The sequence below is a fragment of the Carcharodon carcharias genome, chromosome 2 (genome assembly GCF_017639515.1).
Source record: "Carcharodon carcharias isolate sCarCar2 chromosome 2, sCarCar2.pri, whole genome shotgun sequence".
Lineage (NCBI taxonomy): Eukaryota > Metazoa > Chordata > Chondrichthyes > Lamniformes > Lamnidae > Carcharodon > Carcharodon carcharias.
In genome coordinates this window covers 35,009,911-35,033,466 of record NC_054468.1, presented here as the reverse complement: position 1 = coordinate 35,033,466, position 23,556 = coordinate 35,009,911, and the positions used below count along the sequence as shown (strand labels likewise).

General features: G+C 40.9%; 2 protein-coding genes across 3 annotated transcripts in view; both read left to right on the top strand.

The window, feature by feature from the left end:
* LOC121287205 (serine-rich adhesin for platelets-like) overlaps positions 1-12,488 on the top strand; it is an 85,100-nt gene extending 72,612 nt beyond the window's left edge. Inside the window, exons 59-69 of the mRNA XM_041204870.1 lie at positions 165-272; positions 968-1,066; positions 1,459-1,566; positions 4,204-4,302; positions 4,698-4,805; positions 5,497-5,595; positions 5,729-5,836; positions 10,540-10,638; positions 11,015-11,122; positions 11,819-11,917; positions 12,325-12,488. Coding sequence (XP_041060804.1) covers positions 165-272; positions 968-1,066; positions 1,459-1,566; positions 4,204-4,302; positions 4,698-4,805; positions 5,497-5,595; positions 5,729-5,836; positions 10,540-10,638; positions 11,015-11,122; positions 11,819-11,917; positions 12,325-12,488 — 1,199 coding nt within the window. The remainder of the gene's footprint in view (positions 1-164; positions 273-967; positions 1,067-1,458; positions 1,567-4,203; positions 4,303-4,697; positions 4,806-5,496; positions 5,596-5,728; positions 5,837-10,539; positions 10,639-11,014; positions 11,123-11,818; positions 11,918-12,324) is intronic.
* Positions 12,489-12,781: 293 nt separating this feature from the next.
* Positions 12,782-23,556, top strand: part of LOC121292663 — a 188,692-nt gene continuing 177,917 nt past the window's right edge. For both annotated transcript variants that reach the window (XM_041214933.1, XM_041214925.1), the window contains exons 1-3: positions 12,782-12,867; positions 19,128-19,307; positions 22,751-23,005. In XM_041214933.1, coding sequence (XP_041070867.1) covers positions 12,798-12,867; positions 19,128-19,307; positions 22,751-23,005 — 505 coding nt within the window. In that variant the 5' untranslated portion in view covers positions 12,782-12,797. The remainder of the gene's footprint in view (positions 12,868-19,127; positions 19,308-22,750; positions 23,006-23,556) is intronic.

The following is a 23,556-nucleotide window of genomic DNA, read 5'->3' as shown; positions in this document are numbered from 1 at the left end:
AACTTTGAGATTGGTGCAGTCTCATAATAAGTACCAAACCAATTCACTATTTTAATTGCAGTCATGTTTGTTCATTTGTGTCATTGAACTTTTCTTTCTGCAATGCTGCAATCACCAGGAGCATTATTGCTTTCTTTCACTGACAACTCTTTTAACATCAATAGATACATCATCATCATCACCTTCAACATCAGAAGACAGCACCTCAAAGGCTCCATCTACGACTGTAACCACATCTGCAGCCACTTTAGCCTCAACAAGTGAAACAACAGGTATTTAAAATGCTAGCCAATTGTCTATGTTTAACCTTCACTCTGATAAATCATATTTTAAATAAGCAGCAGACCATTCTTAACTTGACCATTGTAATCAATACCTTTCAGTATTGCAAAGGTCATCTCTGTTTTCACGATGTCTTGTCTCTGAATACCCTTCCATTTCTATATCCATAATATCAGTTTAGCCATCAATATTCCAGACATATACAGATCTATCAAATTGTTTTGAATCTTTTCAAGTTTTCAATTCTCTTTTTCCTATCTCACAGAATGAATAGAAACTCAGAAATCACAGGTGTGATTGTGCTTCTTGTCACAACAGCTACAGTCACTTCTCCAATCAATATTTGACCCAAAACAAAATCAGTAAATAAGCTTACGCAGTAATATTCCTATTTTCCCTAATAATGGATGTAACTTGTCTCATGACAGACAACTTTGACGAGTTGTTAAAGTTCATTTAAACTTGATATGGCGCATCATCTATCAATAAAGCCCCTTCAGTGGCCAAATATAAGCAACTCATTCATTCCAAATGCAAACTATATGATTTTCTACTCATTGTTCCCCTGAAGAAAGCATTGATCAAACATTTTCAGCTTAATTCAGTGACATTATAGTTTATTTTACACATCTTATGACGATACGTATAAGAGCTTTTCACTGATTACTGACATTTCTATGATTAGAATATGGGACATCTTCTGGATCCTCGGAAGGAAGTACTTCAACAGAGGCTATCACTACTGTGACCACTTCCCCAACAACTACAACACCAGAATCGACAGGTATAATCTATTGCAATCTAGCAATCCAATATTATTGATTGCATGCATTACAATACTTTGTTTCAGAAAACTCAATACAACCAATGATCTTCAGTGGTATTTTGTGAACTGAAGAATGAAAAGGAAGCAGCCAAGTTTATGCTCCCTGTAAAAGTAAACCTTATGATAAATAGAAATACATTTTGTAACAACCTACTTAAAATGCAACATGTACTGCTTAACTATAAGATCTGGCACAGTCACATACTGGATATCAAACCAATACACCATTTTCATGTCAATAATTTTTGTTTATTCATGTCATTGAAATTATCTTCATCATTTGATAGCCTTATAGTGCAATGAACTGGATCAAATGTTTTTTTAGTTCACAAATCTTTTCACCTCAACAGCTACATCATCATCAACACTTTCAACATCAGAAGAAAGCACCTCAACACCCCCATCTACAACAGTAACAGCATCCTCAACCACTTTAGCCTCAACAAGTGAAACAACAGGTATTTAAAATGCTACCCAATTGTCAATGTTCAACCTTCTCTCTGATAAATCAAATTTTAACAAAGCAGCAGACAAATGTTACTTGACCATTGGTAATCAATATTTTTCAGTATTGTAAAGGCTATGTTTTCATGATGCCTTGTCTCTGAGTCAGTTGTGAGCTGACTAGTGTTTTATTCAGCTCCAGCATAACCTCCCTGCTCTTGTATTCTGTGCCTTGGCTAATAAATGCAAGTATCCCATATGCCTTCTTAACCACCTAATCTACCTTCCGTGCTACCTTCAGGGACCTGTGGATATACACACCAAGGTCCCTCTGATCTTCAGTATTTTCCAGGGTCCTCCCATTCATAGTGTAATCCCTTGCCGTGTTAGCCGTCCCCAAGTGCACTTCCTGTGCGGTGGGCGGAGGGATTCCCCAACTGTCAGAGTGCGTTCTTTCGCACATGTGCGAAATGTCACATGAGACAGGACATGTTAATTAAATATTACAAAAACTTTATTAAACTTTTTTAAAACAGACCATGAAACCTCATCCCACCAGTGTTTTTTCAAAAGCCCACTGGGGCTCCTGGCCTGCCCACCAGCCTTAAGGTTGGATGGGCAGCTCCTTTAAATGGCTTAATGCTCCTGTCAATGGCCTCAATTAGCCATTGACAGGTCGGCGGGTGGACATCTGATTTCGCTGTCCCCCCGCATTCCTGAAAATTTAAATGGAGTGGGATGATGTCGGTGGATCCCCCCCCACCCCCGACGTCATCCCGTATCATTTTCACATCGGCGAGCGGGCTCCACCCCCAGCACGCCGACAGAAAAATTCTGCCCCTGCTTACCTCCTCAAAAAATTCAATCAAATTTGTCGAATACAGCCTTCCCTAACAACTCCATGCTCACTATCCTTAATTAATCCGTGTCTCTCCAAATGCAGCTATATTCTGCCCCTCAGAATTCTTTCTAGTAACTTCCCCACCACTGAGGTTAGACTGACTGGCCTGTAATTTCTTGGTCTATCCTTTCCTCCTTTTTTTAATAATGGGACAATGTTAGCAGTCCTCCAGTCCTCCGGCACCTCACCTGTGACCAGAGAGGATTTGTAAATTACTGCCAGGGCCCCTGATATTTCTTCCCTTGCCTCCCTCAGCAGCCTGGGATACATCTCATCCGGGCCTTAAGATTTATCCACTTTTAAGGCCGCTAAGCCCACTAGTGCCTCCTCTCTCTCTATGTTAATTTCCTCTAATATTTCACAGTCCTCCACCCTGATGTCTATACCTGCGTTGTCCTTTTCCATTGTGAAGACCGACGCAAAGTATTCATTGAGGACTGTTCCCACGTCTTCCAGTCCACACACAGATTACCTCTATGGTCCCTAATTGGCCCCACTCTTTCCCTAGTTCTTCTCTTGCTCTTTACATTTTTGCAAAACCCTTTGGGTTTTCCTTTATTCTACCCACTAATGCTTTCTCATGCACTCTCTTAGCTTTCCTGGTTTCCTTTTTAAGTTCCCCCTGCACTTTTTATACTCCTCTATTACTCTGATTTATTGAGCCCTTGGTATCTGCCATAAGCTTCTCTTTTTTTCTTAGTCCTAACCTTTATGTCCCTTGATCCGGACTTGGTCCCTCCAGTTTGTCTTTATGGGAACATATTTGCCCTGTACTCTCGCTATGTCCTCCTTCAAAGTCTCCCACTGCTCTTACACAGTTTTATCTGCAAATAGCTGCTCCCTCTAAAGCCCTCCCTCTTGCACTATCTCTCCAGCCACATATTCATCTGTGCCATCCTTCTATCCCTATACTCACTACCGCATGGCACCAGGAATAACCTGGAGCTTACTATCTTTGAAATCCTGCTTTTCAATTTCCTACCTAACTCCCTAAAGTCTGCTTGCAGGACCTCATTTCTCCTTTTTCCTATGTCATTGGTCCCAACATGGACCCCGACCTCTGGCTGTTCCCCCTATCCCTTCAGAATGCCCTGCAGTAGTTCCGTGACATCCATGACCCTGGAACCCAGGAGGCAACATACCATCCTGGAGTCAGGCCTACGGCCACAGGACCGCCTGTCTACTCCTCTCGCTAACAAATCCCCTTCCACAATTCTTCCCCACCCCCTGAGCAGCTGGGCCACCCACAGTGCTATGGCTTTGGCTTTGGTTGGCCTCCACAGAGGAATCCATCACACTCATCATTTCCCAAGGCCGAGAAACAGTTTGCGAGAAAGATGCAGCTGGGGCATTCCTTCACTACCTGCCTTGTCCCCTTCTCCTGCTTGGCGGTCACCATTCCCTCTCTGCTTGCACTTCCTTGGGTTGCGGGGTGAACACGTCCTGAAACATGCTATCCACAAACCTCTCAGCCACGTGAATGCACTGTAGTGCACACAGGTGCTGCTCAAGCTTCAAAACCAGGAGCTCAAGTTGCTCCAGTTGGAGGCACCTCCTGCACACATGGCCAACCAGACCACCAGGAGCATGTAGGATTTCCAATGTAGCACATATGTATAATCATTGTTCTAGTGAACAATTCATTGATTGAACAGTTTCAGTTCAATTCAGTGATATTGTTGTTTTATTTTACACATTTTATGATGATGCCCATGAGCTTTGCACTGTTTATTGACTTTCCTGTGCTTAGAATATGTGACATCATCTGGAACCTCGGAAGGAAGCATTTCAACAGACGCCATCACTACTGTGACCACTTCCCCAGCGACTACAACACCGGAATCAACAGGTATAATCTATTGCAATCTAGCAACCCAATATTATTGATTGGATAAATTACAATACCTTCTTTCAGAAAACAAAATGCCACCAACGATCTTCACTGGTATTTTATAAACTCAAGAATGAAAAGAAACCAGCCAAGTTTATGCTCCCAGAAATGGTAAACCTTATAATAAATATATATAAGTCTTGTAACAACCTACTTAAAATACAATATGCAGTGCTCAAATGTGAGATCAGGTACAGTCTCATAATGACTACCAAAACAATATGCTATTTTCACTTCAATTCTTTTTATTCATTCATGTCATTGAACTTATACCCATCATTTGATAAGCTTTACAGTACAATCAACCAGAAGAAAAGCTTTGTCTTTAGCTCACAACTCTCTTACATCAACAGCTACATTCTCATCATCACCTTCAACTTCAGAAGACAGCACTTCAACAGCCCCATCTACAACAGTAACAACATCTTCAACCACTTCAGCCTCAACAAGTGAAACAACAGGTATTTAAAATGCTACACAATTGTCAATGTTCAACCTACACTCCGATAAATCATATTTTAAACAAGCAGCAGACAATTCTTACCTTGACTGTTGCAATCAATATTTTTCAGTATTGCAAAGGCCATCTTGGTTTTCACGATTCCTTCTCTCCGAATACGCTTACATTTCTATTGCCATAATATCGCTTTAGCCATCAATATTTTGGGTATCTGCAGATCTGTCAACATGTTTGAATCTTCTCAAATTTTCAATTCATTATTCCTACCTCACAGAATGAATGGAAACTCAGAAACCACAGGTGTGATTGTGCTTCTTGTCACAACACCTGTCACTTCTTCAATCAATATTTAATGCCTAAACAAAAGCAATGAACACACTCATGCAGTGATTTTCCTATTTCTTCTAATAATGGCTGTAACTAGTCTCAAGACAGACAATTTTGACAAGGTTCTCAAAGATTGTTGAAACTTGATATTGTGCATCATATACCATAGAAGCTCCTTCAGTGGGAAAATATAAGCATCTCATTCACTTTCGATGCAAACAGTATGATTGCACTTTCATTGTTCTTGTGAACCGTGCATTGGTCAAATAAATTCAGTTCAATTCGGTGACATTGTTATGCATTTTTTACAATTTATGGTGATACTGTGTGGGTTTTACACTGTTTATTGACATTTCCATGACTAGAAGATGGGACATCTTCTGGAACCTCGGAAGGAAGCACTTCAACAGAGGCCATCACTACTGTGACCACTTTGCCAGCAACTGCAACACCAGAATCAACAGGTATAATCTATTGCATTCTAGCAATCCAATATTATTGATTGGATAAATTACAATACCTTGTTTCAGAAAACAAAATGCAACCAACAATCTTCACTAGTATTTTCTTTAGCTCACAACTCTTTTACATCAACAGCTACATTCTCATCATCACCTTCAACTTCAGAAGAAAGCAGCTCCACAGAACCATCTACAACAGTAACAACATCTTCAAGCACTTCAGCCTCAACAAGTGAAACAACAGGTATTTAAAATGCTACCCAACTGTCAATGTTCAACCTTCACTCTGATAAATAATATTTTAAACAAGCAGCAGACAATTCTTACCTTGACCATTGCAATCAATATTTTTCAGTATTGCAAAAGCCATCTTGGTTTTCACAATTCCTTCTCTCCGAATACCCTTACACTTCTATTGCCATAATATCGCTTTAGCCATCAATATTCTGGGTATCTGCAGATCTATCAACATGTTTGAATCTTCTCAAATTTTCAATTCATTATTCCTATCTCACAGAATGAATGGAAACTCAGAAACCACAGGTGTGATTGTGCTTCTTGTCACAACACCTGTCACTTCTTCAATCAATATTTAATGCCTAAACAAAATCAATAAACACACTCATGCAGCGATTTTCCTATTCTTTCTAATAATGGTTGTAACTAGTCTCATGACAGACTTTGACAAGAACAAACAACAAAGAAAAGTACAGCACAGGAACAGGCCTTTTGGCCCTCTAAGCCTGCACCGATCATATTGCCCGTCAACTAAAACATTTTGCACTTCCGGGGTCTTATCCTTCTATTCCCATCGTATTCATGTATTTGTCAAGCTGCCTCTTAAACACCACTATCGTACCTGCTTCCACCACCTCCTCTGGCAGCGAATTCCAGACACTCACTATCCTCTGCGTAAAAAACTTGCCCCGCACATCTCCTCTATAGTTTTCTCCTCTCACCTTAAATCTATGTCCCCTAATAGTTGCCTCTTCCACCCTGGGAAAAAGCTTCTGACTATCTACTCTGTCCATGCCACTCATAATTTTGTAAACTTCTATCAAGTTGCCCCTCAATCTCCGTCGCTCTAGTGAGAACAATCCAAGTTTCTCCATCCTCTCCTCATAGCTAATAACCTCCAGACCAGGCAGCATCCTGGTAAACCTCCTCTGCACCCTATCAAATGCCTCCATATCTTCCTGGTAATGTGGTGACCAGAATTGCACGCAATATTCCAAGTGTGGCCTAACCAATGTTCTATACAGCTGCAGCATGACTTCCCAGCTTTTATACTCAATACCCCTGCCGATGAAGGCAAGCATGCCATATGCCTTCCTGACTACCTTACCCACCCGCATTGCCACTTTCAGTGACCTGTGGACCTGTACACCCAGATCCCTTTGCCCGTCAATACACTTAAGGGTTCTGCCATTTACTGTATAATTCCTGCCTGTATTAGACCTTCCAAAATGCAATACCTCACATTTGTCCGGATTAAACTCCATCTGCCATTTCTCCGCCCAAGTCTCCAACCGATCTATATCGCGTTGTATCCTTTGACAATCCTCTTCACTATCTACAACTCCTCCATCCTTAGTGTCCTCTGCAAACTTACTAATTAGCCCAATTACATTTTCCTCCAAATCATTTATGTATACTACAAACAGCAAAGGTCCCAGCACTGATCCCTGTGGAACTCCACTAGTCACAGCTCTCCATTCAGAAAAGCACCCTTTCACTGCTACCCTCTGTCTTCTATGACCAAGCCAATTCTGTATCCATCTTGCCAGCTCACCTCTGATCCCGTGCGACTTTACCTTCTGTACCAGTCTGCCATGAGGGACCTTGTCAAAGGCCTTACTGAAATCCATATATATAACATCCACTGCCCTTCCATCGTGATCATCTTTGTCACTTCCTCGAAAAACTCGATCAAGTTAGTGAGATATGACCTCCCCTTCACAAAACCATGCTGCCTCTCACTAATATGCCCATTTGTTTTCAAATGGTAGTAAATCTTGTCACGAAGAATCTTCTCCAATAATTTCTCTACCACTGACGTAAGGCTCACTGGCCTGTAATTTTCTGGATTATCCCTGCTACCCTTCTTAAACAATGGAACAACATCAAGTCCTCTGGGACCTCACCTGTAGCCAGTGAGGATACAGATTTCTGTCAAGGCCCCAGCAATCTCCTCCCTTGCCTCCCTCAGTACTCTGGGGTAGATCCCATCTGGCCCTGGGGACTTATCCACCTTAATATTCTTCAAGACACCTAACACCTCTTTTTTGATCTCAACATGATCCAGGCTATCTACACACTCTTCCCTAGACAAATCGACTGCTAAGTCCTTCTGTTTGGTGAATACTGATGAGAAGTATTCATTTAGTATCTCTCCCATTTTTTATGGCTCCACACACAGATTCCCACCTCTGTCCCGGAGTGGGTCTACCCTTTCCCTGGCTACCCTCTTGCCTTTTACATATGTATAAAAGGCCTTGGAATTTTCTTTAATCCTGGTTGCCAGTGACTTTTCATGACCCCTTTTAGCCCTCCTGACTCCTTGCTTAAGTTTCTTCCTACTTTCTTTATATTCTCCACGGGCTTCATCTGTTCCCAGTCTTCTAGCCCTTATGAATGCTTCCCTTTGCTTTTTGACTAATCTTACAATATCCTTCGTTATCCAAGGTTCTTGAAACTTGCCATGCTTAGCGTTCATCCTAGCAGGAACATGCTGGTCCTGAATTCTTATCAACTGACGTTTGAAAGCCCCCTACATGTCAGTTGTTGATTTGCCCTCAAACATCCTCCTCCAGTCTAGATTCCCCAGTTCCTGCCTAATATTGTTATAATTAGCCTTCCCCCAATTAAGCACTTTAACCTGAGGACTCCTGTTATCCTTATCCACCAGTACCTTGAAACTTACTGAATTATGGTCACTTTTCCCAAAATGCTCCCATACTGAAACTTCGACCACCTGGCTGGGTTCATTCCCTAATACCAGGTCTAGTATTGCCCCTTCCCTAGTTGGACTATCTACATATTGTCTCAGGAAGCCCTCCTGGATGCACCTTACAAATTCTGCACCATCCAAACCCCTAGCACTAAGTGATTACCAGTCAATATAGGGAAAGTTAAAATCACCCATCACAACAACCCTATTGCTTTTACATCTTTCCAAAATCTGCCTACATAACTGTTCCTCAATCTCCCGCTGGCAATTGGGAGGCCTATAGTAAACCCCCAACATTGTGACTGCACCCTTCCTATTCCGGAGCTCTACCCATATTGCCTCGTTGCCTGAGCCCACCGAGGTGTCCTCCTGTCGTACAGCTGTGATATTCACCTTAACAAGCTGTACAACTCCCTCACCTCTTCTACATCCCTCTCTATCCTGCCTGAAACATCTAAATCCTGGAATGTTTATCTGCCAATCCTGTCCATCCTTCAACCAAATCTCTGTAATAGCAATAACATCAAAGTCCCAAGTACTAATCCAAGCTCTAAGCTCATCTGCCTGTTATACTTCTCGCATTGAAACAAATGCATTTCAGACCCCCAGTCCCACTGTGTTCAGTAATTTCTCCTTGCCTGCCCTTCCTCTTGGTCCTACTGGCCATATTCACTGGTTCCCAGTCATTTATTTCACCTGCTGACCTATTGCTCTGGTTCCCACCCCCTTGCCATACTAGTTTAAACCCTCCCAAGTAATACTAGCAAACCTCACAGCCAGGATATTGGTGCCCCTCCAGTTTAGATGCAACCCGTCCTTCCGGAATAGGAAGGGTGCAGTCACAATGTTGGGGGTTTACTATAGGCCTCTCAATTGCCAGCGGGAGATTGAGGAACAGTTATGTAGGCAGATTTTGGAAAGATGTAAAAGCAATAGGGTTGTTGTGGTGGGTGATTTTAACTCTTCCTATATTGACTGGGAATCACTTAGTGCTAGGGGTTCGGATGGTGCAGAATGTGTAAGGTGCACCCAGGAGGGCTTCCTGAGACAATATGTAGATAGTCCTTCCCACCTGCCCTGGAAGAGATCCCACTGATCCAGATATCGGAAACCCTTCCTTCCACACCATCTGTTCAGCCACGTGTTCAGCTGCACTATCTTCCTATTTCTAGCCTCACTGGCACGTGGCACAGAAGGTAATCCTGAGATCACAACCCTAGAGGTCCTGTTTTTTAACTTTCTGCCTAACTCCCTGAACTCCCGCTGCAGGACCTCGTCACTCTTCCTGCCTGTGTCGTTAGTACCAATGTGTACCATGCCCTCTGGCTGTTCTCCCTCCCCCTTCAGAATGTCCGGTACCCGATCAGAGGACCAGGGAGGCAACATACCATCCTGGTGTCTCTTCCCCCTGATAGGCCATCCCCCACAACAGTATCCAAAATGGTATACCTGTTAGAGAGGGGGACAGCCACAGGGGATTGCTGCACTGACTGCCTGCCCCTTCTAGCGGTCACCCATCTATCTGTCTGTACCTTGGCTGTGACCATGTCTCCAAAACTCCTGTCAATGATGCTTTCTGCCACCTGAATGCTCCTAAGTGCATCCAGTTGCTGCTCCAACCGATCCATACGGTCTGTGAGGAGCTGCAATTGGGAACACTTCCTGCAGATGTAGTTGTCCGGGACACTTGAAGTGTCACAGATTTCCCACATCCCACAGGTGAAGCACTTCACCCCAGCAACTGCCATTTCTAGAACTCAAAAGATTATTGAAACTTGAGATTGTGCATCATACACCATAGAAGCTCCTTCAGTGGGAAAATATAAGCATCTCATTCACTTTCAATGCAAACAATATGATTGCATTGTCATTGTTCTTGTGAACAATACGTTGGTCAAACAAATTCAGTTCAATTCAGTGACATTGTTATGTATTTTTACAATTTATGGTGATACTTGTGTGGGTTTTACACTGATTGCTGACATTTTTATGATTAGAATATGTGACATCTTCTGGAACCTCGGAAGGAAGCACTTCCACAGAGGCAATCACTACTGTGACCACTTCCCCAGCAACTACAACACCAGAATCAACAGGTATAATCTGTTGCAATCTAGCAATCCAATATTATTGGTGGGATAAATTATAGACGTTGATTAAAACTTCTTTCCAAAAACAAAATGCAACCAGTGATGGCCACTGGTATGTTGTAAACTCAATAATGAAAACAAACCAGCCAAGTCTATACTTCCTGTAATGGCACACATTATTGTAAATGGAAAAAAAGTCTTGTAACCTCCTATTTAAAATACAAAGTGTCGTGATTAACATTAAGATCCGGAGCAGTCCCATAATAAGGACCAAACGAATCCACTATTCTCATGTCAGTCATGTTTGTTCATTCATATTATTGAACTTATCAACAGGAGCATTATTGCTTTCTTTAACTGACAACTCTTTTAACATCAACAGCTACACCATCGTCATCACCTTCAACATCAGAAGACAGCATCTCAACAGTCCCATCTACGACTGTAACCACATCTTCAAACACTTTAGCCTCAACAAGTGAAACAACAGGTACTTAAAATGCCAGTCAATTGTCAATGTTTAACCTTCACTCTGATAAATCATATTTCAGTCAAGCAGCAGACAATTCTTACCTTGACCACTGTAATCAATATCTTTCAGTATTGCAAAGGCCATCTCGGTTTTCACAATGCCTTGTCTCTGAATACTCTTACATCTCTATTACCATAATATCAGTTTAGCCTTCAATATTCCGGACATATGCAGATCTATCGAAATGTCTGAATTCCTTTCAAATTTTCAAGTCACTTATCCCTAACTCACAGAATGAATAGAAACTCAGAAATCACGGGTGTGATTGTGCTTCTTGTCACAGAACCTACAGTCACTTCTTCAGTCAATGTTTGATGCCTAAACAAAATCAATAAACAGACTCACACAGCGATATTCTTATTTTTCCTAATAATGGATATAAGTAGTCTCATGACAGACAACTGTCACACGGTGCTCAATGTTTATTGAAACTTGATATCATGCATCAAATATCATGGAAGCTACTTCAGTGGAAAATATAAACATCTCCATCACTTTAAATGCAAACTATATGATTGCATTATCACTGTTCTCGTGAACAATGCATTGGTCAAACAGATTCAGTTCAATTCAGTGACATTCTTGTCCATTTTTTATAATTTATGATGATACCTGCACAAGTTTTATACTGTTTATTGATATTTCTATGATTAGAATATGGGACATCTTCTGGAACCTCGGAAGGAAGCACTTCAACAGAGGCCATCACTACTGTCATCACTTCCCCAGCAACTACAACACCAGAATCAACAGGTATAATCCGTTTCAATCTAGTAATCCAATATTATTGATGGGATAAAATACAAATGTTGATTAAAACTTCTTTCTGAAAACAAAATGAAACCAGTGATCATCACTGGTATGTTGTAAGCTCAAATATGAAAACAAACCAGCCAAGTTTATACTCCCTATAATGTTACACGTTATAGTAAATGGAAAAAAGACTAGTAACAAACTACTTAAAAAGACAATGTGTAGTGCTTAATTTTGAGAGCTGGAGCAGTCTCATATTAAGTCCCAGACCAATACATTATTGTAATGTCAATCCTGTTTGTTCATTGACCTTATTTAAATTATCTTGCTCATTTGAAGAGCCTTATGCTGCAGTCAACAGGAGCATTATTGCTTTTTTTCACGAACAACTCTTTTAACATCAACAGCTACAATATCATCATCACCTTCAACATCAGAAGAAAGAACCTCAACAGCCCCATCTACAACTGTATCCACATCTTCAGCCGCTTTAGCCTCAACAAGTCAAACAACAGGTATTTATAATGCTACCCAACTGTCACTGTTCAAGCTTCTCTCTGATAAATCTTGACCATGTCATTATTCTTGCTAATTTTGGACTTTACTGGTCTTTAAAAAATCTCTGACAAGCTGAAAGTTCAATAAATATTGATATCTTGTGTCAAAAGTCATGGAGGCTCATTTAGTTCTTTTTCAAGCATCTCATTGACTTCACTATTACATAATCATTATTCTTGCAAACATTACTGTAATCAAATTACTTGAGTTCAGCACATTAATTTTGTTGGTCAGGTTGCTCAATTTATGATGGTATCTGTTAGAGCTTTGCCCTGTTTTACTGACATTTCTGTACATATTAGAAGCTGCAACATCATCTGGAATGTCAGAAGGAAGCATTTCAACAGAAGCAGTTTCAACTCTGATCTCTTCCACAGCAACAACATCAAGAGGTATAATTTATTTCAATCTAGTAATCACTTATCATAAAAGAGAAAAATTATTGATTTGATGATATTTCTTAACAATTGTGTTGTGCATGAAGAATTCCATGCTTTCCCATCCAGTTCTGCCAAAACTAATTTATATTTTAGTTATTACATTAATGCCTGTGTAAGCAGTTTTGTGCACTCTCACCTATCAATAATCAACCAAGAGCATCCCTCGCCAAGAGTGGCTTGGTAAATTCATCCCTCACCAAGCTGCAGGAGTCCTAAAGTACTGGCCATCATTCAGTTCTTTTGGAGACCAAGTGCACTCTGCACACTGAGGACACCTTCCACTATGTTATGTGATGTGTGACACTATCCTGGTGCTTTGTGATTTCATCTGCTTTCGCTCTGACGTTCTCGTTGGATAGTGATGATGGATTAAGAATAGTTAGCAGCGTGCAAAAGTTACAACTAGTCATAAGTTCGGCTTCTTTCCGGTCAGGGAGCATGGGAAGGATCAATTTGTGTGAAGTAGGATGTAAATATATTGTTCGAATGCTTTCCCTTCCAACATGCTAGCTTTCATACTGTCCCTGATCATCCTCCACCATTAGATTGCAGGTTGTATCACGATGTCACATGGTGATTAATTCCATAGCTTGTTAGGAACTTCATGAACAGACTGGAAACAAATTGTGGTCCATTGTCTGGAGTGATAGTCCACGGCAGACCCCATTTTGTAAACAACTTGTCAAGAATGTAATGACCAAAGTGGTGGTTATGGATTTTGCTGTAGCGATTTCTGGCCATTTATTATATAAATCATGAGCAACAAACAAAAATTGTTGATTCCTTGGGGCTACTTGCATTTCTCCAAAAATCTCAATTTAGAGTTGTTGTCATGGATTTGTTGCCATGGGATTTTTCACTACGCAGAATCTAACAAAATCTTCTATGCCGCAATCTATTGCTGGTGACTAGCCGACTTCACGGGATCATTGCTTCATCTTAACAACACATTTATGGGCAACATGCAATAAATGTCACTGTAGCTCTTCTGGGATAACCGCTCAAGTTCCGTCTGCAAAACAGTTGTCATCAAACAATGCAAGTTCATTGCGTATTCTGTAGCATAGGACCTGTTCTTAGTGCTTTCTGCAGCACCCTGTCTGCCACCAATTTGGCTGCAACTCCCCACGCATAACAAGAAAGTGCTAGAGTCTATTGTAAAGGATGTGATAACAAGACACATAGGAAATATCAACAAGATTAGACAAAGTCAGCATGGACTTATGAAAGGGAAATCACATTGGACAATTCTACTGGTGTTTTTTGAGGATGTAACTGGTAGAATATGTAAGGGAGAACCAGTGGATATGGTGTATTTAGATTTTAAGAAAGCTTTTGATAAAGTCCTGCATAAGAGATTAGAGTGCAAAATTAAAGCACATGGGATTGGAGGTGATATGTTGGCATTGATTGAGACAGGAAACAGAGTGGGAATAAATGGGTCTTTTTTGGAGTGGCAAGCTATGACTAATAGGGTACCGTAGAGATTAGTCCTTGGGTCCCAGATATTCACAATATATATCAATGATTTTGATGAGGTAACCCAATGTAATATTTCCAAGTTTGCTGATGACATAAAACTAGGTAGGAATGTGAGTGGTGAGGAGGATGTTAAGAGGCTTCAAGGCAATTTAGATAAGTTGAATGAGTGGGCAAATACATGGCAAATGCAATATAATGTGGATAAGTGTGAAGTTATCCATTTCGGTAGGAAAACAGAATGGCACAGTATTATTTAAATGGTGACGGATTGGGAAATGTTGATATAGAAAGGGACCTGGTGTCCTTGTACACCAATCACTGAAAGTAACCATACAGGTACAAAAAGCAGTTAGGAAGGCAAATGGTGTGTTGGCCTTCATTGCAAGAGAATTTGAATGCAGGAGCAAAGATGTCTTACTGCAGCTGTACAGGGCCTTGGTGAGACCACAGCTGAAGTATTGTGTGTAGTTTTGGTCTCCTTATCTAAGAAAGGATATACTTACCATAGAGAGAGTGCAGCGAAGATTCACCAGACTGATTCCTGGTATGACAGGATTGTCATATGAGAGATTGGGTTGACTAGGCCTGTATTCACTGGAGTTTAGAAGAATGAGAGGGGATCTCATTGAAACATATAAAATTCTGACAGGGTGGAACAGACTGGATGCAGCGATGATGTTTCCTCTGGCTGGAGGGTCTAGAACAAGGGGCCACAGTCTCAGGATATGGGGTGGGCCATTTAGGACTGAGATGAGAGATTTCTTCACTCAGAGGGTGGCGAACCTATGAAATTCCTGACAATGCTGCGGAGGCCAAGTCATTGAATATACTTAAGAAGGAAATAGATTTCTAGATTCCAAAGGCATCAAGGGGAATGGGGAGGGAGCGGGAGTATGGCATTGAGATAGGGGATCAGTCGTGATCATATTGAATGGCAGAGCCAGCTCAAAGGGCCGAATGGCCTACTTCTGCTCCTATTCTCTATGTTTCTGTGTTTCTATTAAGATTCACACACATGTGAAATCATCACGATCACATAGACTTCAATTTTGCAAGTTGCTTTGCTATTGCTAATGCTGTCTGCAATAATAGCACAGTTAACCATGTCAGTCACTCGAATCCATGAATCTGCGAGATACTTGACCTCAAAATTGAACAGATGAAGATAATCTGACCATCTGTCGATGCCCAGATCCTGAAGCGGCTAACAATGTAGTCAGTGCTTGACGATTGGTGCGGAGAGTGAACTTTCTACCGTAGAGATACATATGTTCACAAACATACATGCAGGCTAGCACTTCCCGCTCTCCAATAAGACCATAAGACATAGGAGCAGAAGTAGGCCATTCGACCCATCGAATCTGCTCCACCATTCAATGAGATCATAGTTGATCTGATAATCCTCAACTCCACTTTCCTGCCTTTTCGCCATAACCCTTGATTCCTTTACTAATTAAAATTCTGTCTATCTCAGCCTTGAATATACTTAACGACTCAGCTTCTACAGCCCTCTGCAGTAAAGAATTCCACAGATTGACTGCCCTTTGAGAGAAAAAATTCCTTCTCATCTCCCTTACTCTGAGATTATGCCCTCTGGTCCTAGACTCTCCCACAAAGGGAAACAACCTTTCAGCATCTACCTTGTCAAGCCCCCTAAGAATCTTATTTGTTTCAATAAGGTCACCTCTCATTCTTCTAAGCTTCAATAAGTACAGGCCCAACCTACTCAACTCTCTTCACAAGAAAATCCCTCCATTCCTGGGATCAACCTAGTGAACCTTCTCTGGACTGCCTCCAATGCCAGTATATCTTTCCTTAGATAAAGGGACCAAAACTGTTCACAGCATTCTAGGTGTGGTCTAACTAGCGCCTTGTATAGTTTTAGCAAGACTTCCCTATTTTTATACTCCATTCCCTTTGAAATAAAGGCCAAGATTTCATTTGCCTTCCTTATTACCTATTGAACTTGTATGTTAACTTTTTAGGATTCTTTCACAGGACCCCCAAATCCCTCAGTGCAGCACCTTTCTTCAGTCTTTCTCCATTTAAATAAAATTCAGCTCCTCTATTCATCCTGCCAAAGTTCATAACCTCACACTTTCCCACATTATATTCCATCTACCAAGTTTTTGCCCACTCACTTAACCTGTCTATATCGCTCTGTAGACTCCTTGGCATGGAATTTTCCAGCCCCGTCTTGGGTGAGCCCCGCCATGGGCGAGGCGACGCCCCAGCCAGAAGTCCATTGACTTGCGGTGGGACTGGAAGCTTGCAGCAGAGGGTGGGTGTGGAAAATCTCGCCGTTTGTGTCATTCTCACCACTTGTCTTCCCACCTATTTTTGCGTCATCCACAAACTTGGTGATAGTACGTTCATTTCCTTCATCCAAGTCATTAATATATATTGTAAATAATTGTGGCTCCAGCACTGATCCCTCTGGCACTCAACTAGTTACAGGTTGCCATCCTGAAAATGCCCCCCATATCCCAACTCTCTGTCTTTTGTTGGTTAGACAGTCCTCTATCCATGCTAATATACCACCCCCCACACCATGGGCTCTTATCTTATTAAGTAGCTTTATGCTTATCGAATGCCTTTTGGAAATCCAAATATATTACATCTACTGGTTCCCCTTTATCTATCCTGCTTGTTACCTCCTTAAAGAATTCTAATAAATTTTCAGGCATGATTTCCCTTTCATGAAGCCATGCTGACTCTGCTTGATTAGATTATGCATTTCTAAATGTCTGCTACTACATCCTTTATAATAGACTCCAACGTTTTCCCAATGACAGATGTTAAGCTAACTGGCCTACCTGTTTTTTGTCTCCCTCCCTTTTTGAATAAGGGTATTACATTGGCAATTTTCCAATCCTCTGGGACTTCTCCAGAATCTAAGGATTCTTTGGAGATTACTTCCAGTGCATCCACTATCTCTGCAGCTATTTCCTTTAATATCCTAGAATGCAACCCATCAGGTCCAGGTGACTTATCGGCCTTTAGTCCCATTAGTTTCCCTAGTACTTTTTTTCTAGTGATAGTTATTGTAGTTACCTCTGGCCCACTTTTACCACATAATTATTTAGTATTTTTGGTATGCTATCAGTGTAGAGTTTGTGTGCTCAGTTGCTGACAACAGATGTGATGTCTAGGCAATTGGTTGTTTTCTTCCTTCACCGCACTTTGAAAGTACAGCTCCTAGCACATTTCTTGACGCAACTGTTGTGACATTCGTTTCCACATGTGGATTGAAATGTGCGAGGACTGGCAGAGATGCTATTTTCACCTTTAATATGTCAAATGCTGTTTGCTGTGTGATTGTCCATTTCCATTATGCATTTTTGCACAGTAGCTCCCAAAGAGACTTCATGAACTCTGTGTAATGTTGTGATCTCAGTAGAGACCAGTAACATTTTTTTTAAAAGGAAATACAAAGTCCTAGTTATTTACTAACAAAATGATGCCACAAGATTTTGTGATTTAAAAGAGAAGCATTTTAACTTCATAAAAGTCAACAAAGCAAACGTTAATACTATCTGTCCTATACTCTAATGTCCAGAATTGACATGAGTTAAACATGAGTTAACAAGCAGATTGTGGCTGAATATAAACTATATTTCATGTTAGTAAGTATTTTAACTTCAACTGATTATTTTCAGGATAGGCAGGGAATTCACATTAAGTGGTTCCAAGTTATTCAGAAATCAGAATATACTTGCAGATGTCTTCCTCCAGAGTATTATGAAGTCATGGACACTCTTTATTTCAACAGTGATGCTAATATGTCTTGGAGCAGACATTTTACATTGCGGATGTTGAATCATATCCTCCCCAACATGAACATGAAGATAGCAAAGACAAAGGGAGCTGAGAGATTTTCTGATAGTATGCAGTAATTAATGTAAAATAGTCAGGCACATCACTAAGTAAAATTGACTTTATGATTCTTATTACAGAATCCTCTACCTGCCAGGCGTTTCTTCTTCCTTAGTTCTTTGCCTGAAGGCAGACCCTTGGTGATTATTTGTTGAACCAAGGCAAAGAGCTGGGACTTTTTGCTGTGGGTGGGCTACAGATGCAGGCCTTGAGTCTGCCTCAGACAGAATGGAGATGGAGCCTGTGCTCTTGGCATTAATATGGTCCACATGCTAGTTGTCTAGCCAATTAAGCCTACCGCACCCCCACCTGCGCCCCCCCCCAACATAATGATTGCTACCTTTATCGATTTTCTCAAGCTTTGATTGTGTCAACAAACACTTTGCTTTGTTTAACTGTAAATGTCTTAATATTAACAATTGCTACAACATCATCTTTAATATCAAAGTAAAACAATCTGTGGCTGTCAACAATGGATTTACAATGATCCAAGCAGGAGCAACTCCATGGCATTTTCCATTCAATATGTTGGATCAGTTATAGATTATACAACTTGGGCAAACCTTTAATGACACACCTATTAATCTCCTTGCTGTTTAAAATTGTCCTATGTGACTCCTTTATCAGTTATGTTCAGTGATTTTCATTGCAATTGTGTGAGTACCTGTTAGAAGTTTTCTTCTATCTGAATTAATTTCAAATTGAAACCTTTAGAAATCAACATGGAATAGAACTTCACCTTATACATGACAGAAATAAAAACACAGAATGCTAATTCACCACACTTTCTTATTCCCTCTGTTTACTTTTATGATGACTCTGTTTAAAGATTGTTCTTAATCTTTTCTATGCAGTTATGCAGAATATGACCACTTCCAGAGCAACAACAAGCTCTACATCATTTTCTCAACAATTTAGTACTCCAGCATTTGAAACATCTACCATTGACTCCACTATTGTCTTTACTACACATCCTCTACCTACCAGCACAACGATGATTACCACAGCAACATGCCCTGAATTTACTGAACAAGGTATTGTAGCATTTACTTCTCATATTTATGATTCCTGAGCATTTTAATTATTTGCCCCTTTGTGATTTTATGACAGGAGAATGTAAGTATAGAGACAATCAACTCTGCAATGTTCCTTTTACCCCAAAGTATAAGCTGAGATTTCAAACGTTCCTCATTGAAAACCAACAAATAAGTCCTAGCTCTTCCCAGTTTTGGTGAAATACCAAGAATTGAAAAGGCTGTTGTAACCCAACTATCCAGTACCAAAGCTAAAAACAAATGTCCTGATATATCCCTAGCACCCCAACTGGGACCAAACCAGAGCTCTTTATAAATCTACCATTACTCATTGGAACCTGTACTTTATCTTCTGACCATTCACCCAAAAATCTTGGGGTAGAAATTTGGGCAACAGTACAAAACAGGCACCATCACATCAGCTTTCTGTTATCATTTCTACTGAAGTCATCAAAGTTGAGTATAATTGGCAGTTTATGTCCTGCTCATGTTGCACAACCCAAGATAAACTTCTAATCCATTATCTTTCTGATGGCTTCAATGTGGAATCTAAATCTCTCTTCTGCACAGTCTAAAATTATTAATACGATGAAATCTGACAACACTCTTTCAGCATTCACAGACCGTGTAAGTGAGGGAATCAAATCTCTAGGGGATAATTTTAATCTCACCGCTACCTCATTTTTCAGCATGAATGATGAACAGTGATACAAAAATGCTTTTTTTCATGAATCTTATCTATTTTGAAAGGGCCTTTAATTAGGCAGCCGATGTTCCCACCTGAAACAGATGGGAGGCTCATTAAAATATTTGATTTGGGATCCTATAAGGTGTTTAGAATTCCAATGCAATATAGGTCTTCACTAGACAGAGCACATACTGTGCATGATTTGCTCAGTGGGACTGGAAATAAAATGTCAACCAATGATCCTTAAAATGACCAATGGAAGCTGTTTAGAAAATAATTGTGGTTGGTTGCTTCTTTTCATTATTTTTGTGGACCAGAGGAGGCAAGAGTGTATCTCCTAGACCCCATCTTGTCTGTTGCCAGCCTGTCTGAAGCGTCCCTGCTTCCTCCACCCCAAGGTGTTCTTGTCAGCTCAGCTCTATTGAGGAATCACCAGGTTTCCCTTTGCACCCCCACCTCCTAAGTTATATGTCTGTGCTCCTCTTATGTTTCCAGCTGGATAGCTGGGTTGCAACAGGCATTTAACTATAACCAGGCTCAGAATTGATCAATACGTCCAGCAATAATGGACAAGTGGTGTGATTGCTTAGTACCTGCCTAAATCAAGAATGACCTCATAATATTTTAGCATCATCTCCCATTTCCTATGGGCAGAATTTTTAGGTCGGTGGGCGGATGCGATCGGCAGGCCCGGGATCAGCCGGGTAACAGACCACCGACTGCGATTTCACGCTGGCTGGCCAGTTGATGGTCAACCAGTGCGAAATGCACGCTGAAAAGCTTAGCGCTGCCGGGATGGGGGCGAGAAGAGGGCAGGTGCTGACATCAGAGCAGGCGCGGGCGAGGGCCGACAGAAAGCTCCATGAAGCCAAAGAGCTGTCTCAGGGAGCTGAAGACCTGAAAAGCATTAAATAAAGTCTTTCAAACCAGGAAAAAAAAGATGTGCAACCATCACTATCAGTCACCTGAACATGTACGTGATAAAAATGCTGTCCATAGATTTTTCTTTTTTTTTCATCTAGTAACAGGAAATACATCTTGCCTTTGGATGAGGTTTCATGAAAAATGCAAAGTCCGCCTGGCCAATTTGCCCATCCACCAACCATAAGGTTGGACAGACCACGAAAAGTCGGAGACAATTGCACCTTTAATTATCTCAGTTGGCCTCTTAATTTCAGCAGGCATTCTTTTTGACTTTTGCGTGCGCCTGCTGACCGAAATAATGTGCAAGCATGGGATTTTGCACGATTTCATGTCCAATCAGGCCAGACATGTACCCGCACGCCGAGCTAAAAATTCTGCCCTATGAGTGCAGCTTCCTGCTGAGGATGCAGACTCACAAAATTACCCCTATTGTGTCACATTTCCACTGTTTATTCCCTTTCCTCAGTCTCGCATTGGTTTCCTTATTAGGAAGAAACCCACTATGTAGTGCTGCAACAAAAGCACTGCTAAAATTTAAATCCTGAATTTCCTTGGGATGGGTGGAATATAATCCAAATAGGTGCATACAGGTGGATACAAGAGACCCCAGTAAAGTTAAATCTTCACCCAGAGGAGCAAATTGTGGGAGTCTCATCTCTATGGTGAGGATGCAATAATTTTGTCCAGACTTTGGGAACTTGGATTATGAAAAAGAGACAGGACGGGAGGGTGGCAAAAGTTGCCGGAAATCAGCTTGTTCCTACCATTGCTGAGCTGGGTACTGGCACCCAGTTGAGTGGGATTTCTTAATGAGGTCCAAAGGAGCATTACCCTCCCTTTGCCTTTTATTCCATGACATCTTTGTCACTTAATCTCTCCCACCCTGTATCCCAGGCCTTCCCTTTTGTTCTTCTCCCCCCTCCCTCCTTTCAACGGCATATAACCTACCACATTTCTACCCTCCTTCAGTTCTGAAGAAGAGTCATATTCGACTCGAAACATGCACTCTGTTTCTCTCTCCACAGGTGCTGCCAGATCTGCTGAGTATTCCAGCACTTTCTGTTTTTATTTAGGAATTCGAGCCTCCACAGTACTTCTTTTTATTTTATCCAAAAGAGCATTGCACATTAGGAACACTTTGAAAAATAATTGACTGGCCAAGTAAAATTGGACATCCGATAAAGGGGACTGATTTCAACTCCACCAGACATTTCAAGCCAGGCTGTCAGCTTTGCCCACATGCAGCTGGCATCCAAGATGTGTTGATACTAATCCTTGTACTTACCAGTTTTATGTAAATGACCTGGCCCAGAAGCCCCAGCAAGGTCAAGATCAGGGTCTAGATTTCTATCCTGCCATTGGTAGCACTACAGAGCAGGACATTCAGCCCCCACGTCATATACTTAGTTCTTCTTTTCTACCGAGTACACTAACACCTTGAAGAAGGTTAATTGGTTTGGTAGATATAAACTGCTATCCATAAAGTCAAGCTTTTTATTTCCCTAGGTTCTCTTTATTCAGTTCTTCTAGATGCCTTCTAATATTTTAGTTACTGCAGATGCCAGGCTTATTGGTCATTATTTTTCTTTTTTTATGGTTCTGTTTTATAATTGTTATGTTCCCTCTTCTCCAGTCCTCAGCATATATCACTGTTTCCAAATGAACCCTAAAATACCAGTCAGAAGATATCTGATTTAATTTGCCATGTTCATAAGTACCTTATTGTGCTGTCCTTCAGGGCTATCCATTTGTCTTGTTCTTAGTGTCAACTTTCCATGCATTACTTTTCATTCTTAATTTCAATTATGCTCTATGATATATTTTATTTTAGATCTTGGAAACATCACAGCAGAAAATGTCAGAAATCAGAGTTTTACCTTAAAATGGTTGGATCAGACCTTAGAATCATGTGGAAGCTATAATATTGAAAAATCACCTGGAGGTGGATCATTTCTTTGTACTTTCAACTTCAGCAAAAACACCTGTAATTTTGTTGATTTAAGCCCAGGTCGAACTTATACACTGAATATTCACTTTATCGATAAAGACAACAAAACTCTAACACGTACTTTGAATGTTACTACAGGTAAGTTATAAAATAAAACCGAAATTGCCAAATTTCTAATGTTTCCAGGTTTAAGTGCCCTGGGTAGGTGGGAAGGGAGCAGGAGAGAGAGTGAGAGAGTTAACTGTTGGGAAATCCAGAAATAAGGGTTTCCAGGAGGTTTTGTCAAATTTATTGGTAAGACATGAATTAAATCTTTTGAATCGTATTCCCAGCCGTGATTAGCCATACAGTGTTGAGACATGGCTGGTTGGCCAGTTTCAACTTTAGGCATCAAAGGGGGGGACGAATATCAGAAGACATCAGGCTTTAGGGGATTGAACATCGGAGGGCATATCACAGGATAAGCTGTCTAATCACAGATGGCTTGGCCAATCAAGGCAGTCGGATTTCCAACTTGGGGTGGTTTGCAGGATAGCTGGGGGAAACACTTCTGCTCTGTATAAGTTTGGAAGATCTTGGCCTACAAACCATGTTGAAAAGCCATGTTTCATCCAGCTGTTCCCACCTTCATTCAGATGTTGGATTTCCCAAAGCTTGGAAAACACAGGCCCCATGAATTAAATGTAAAA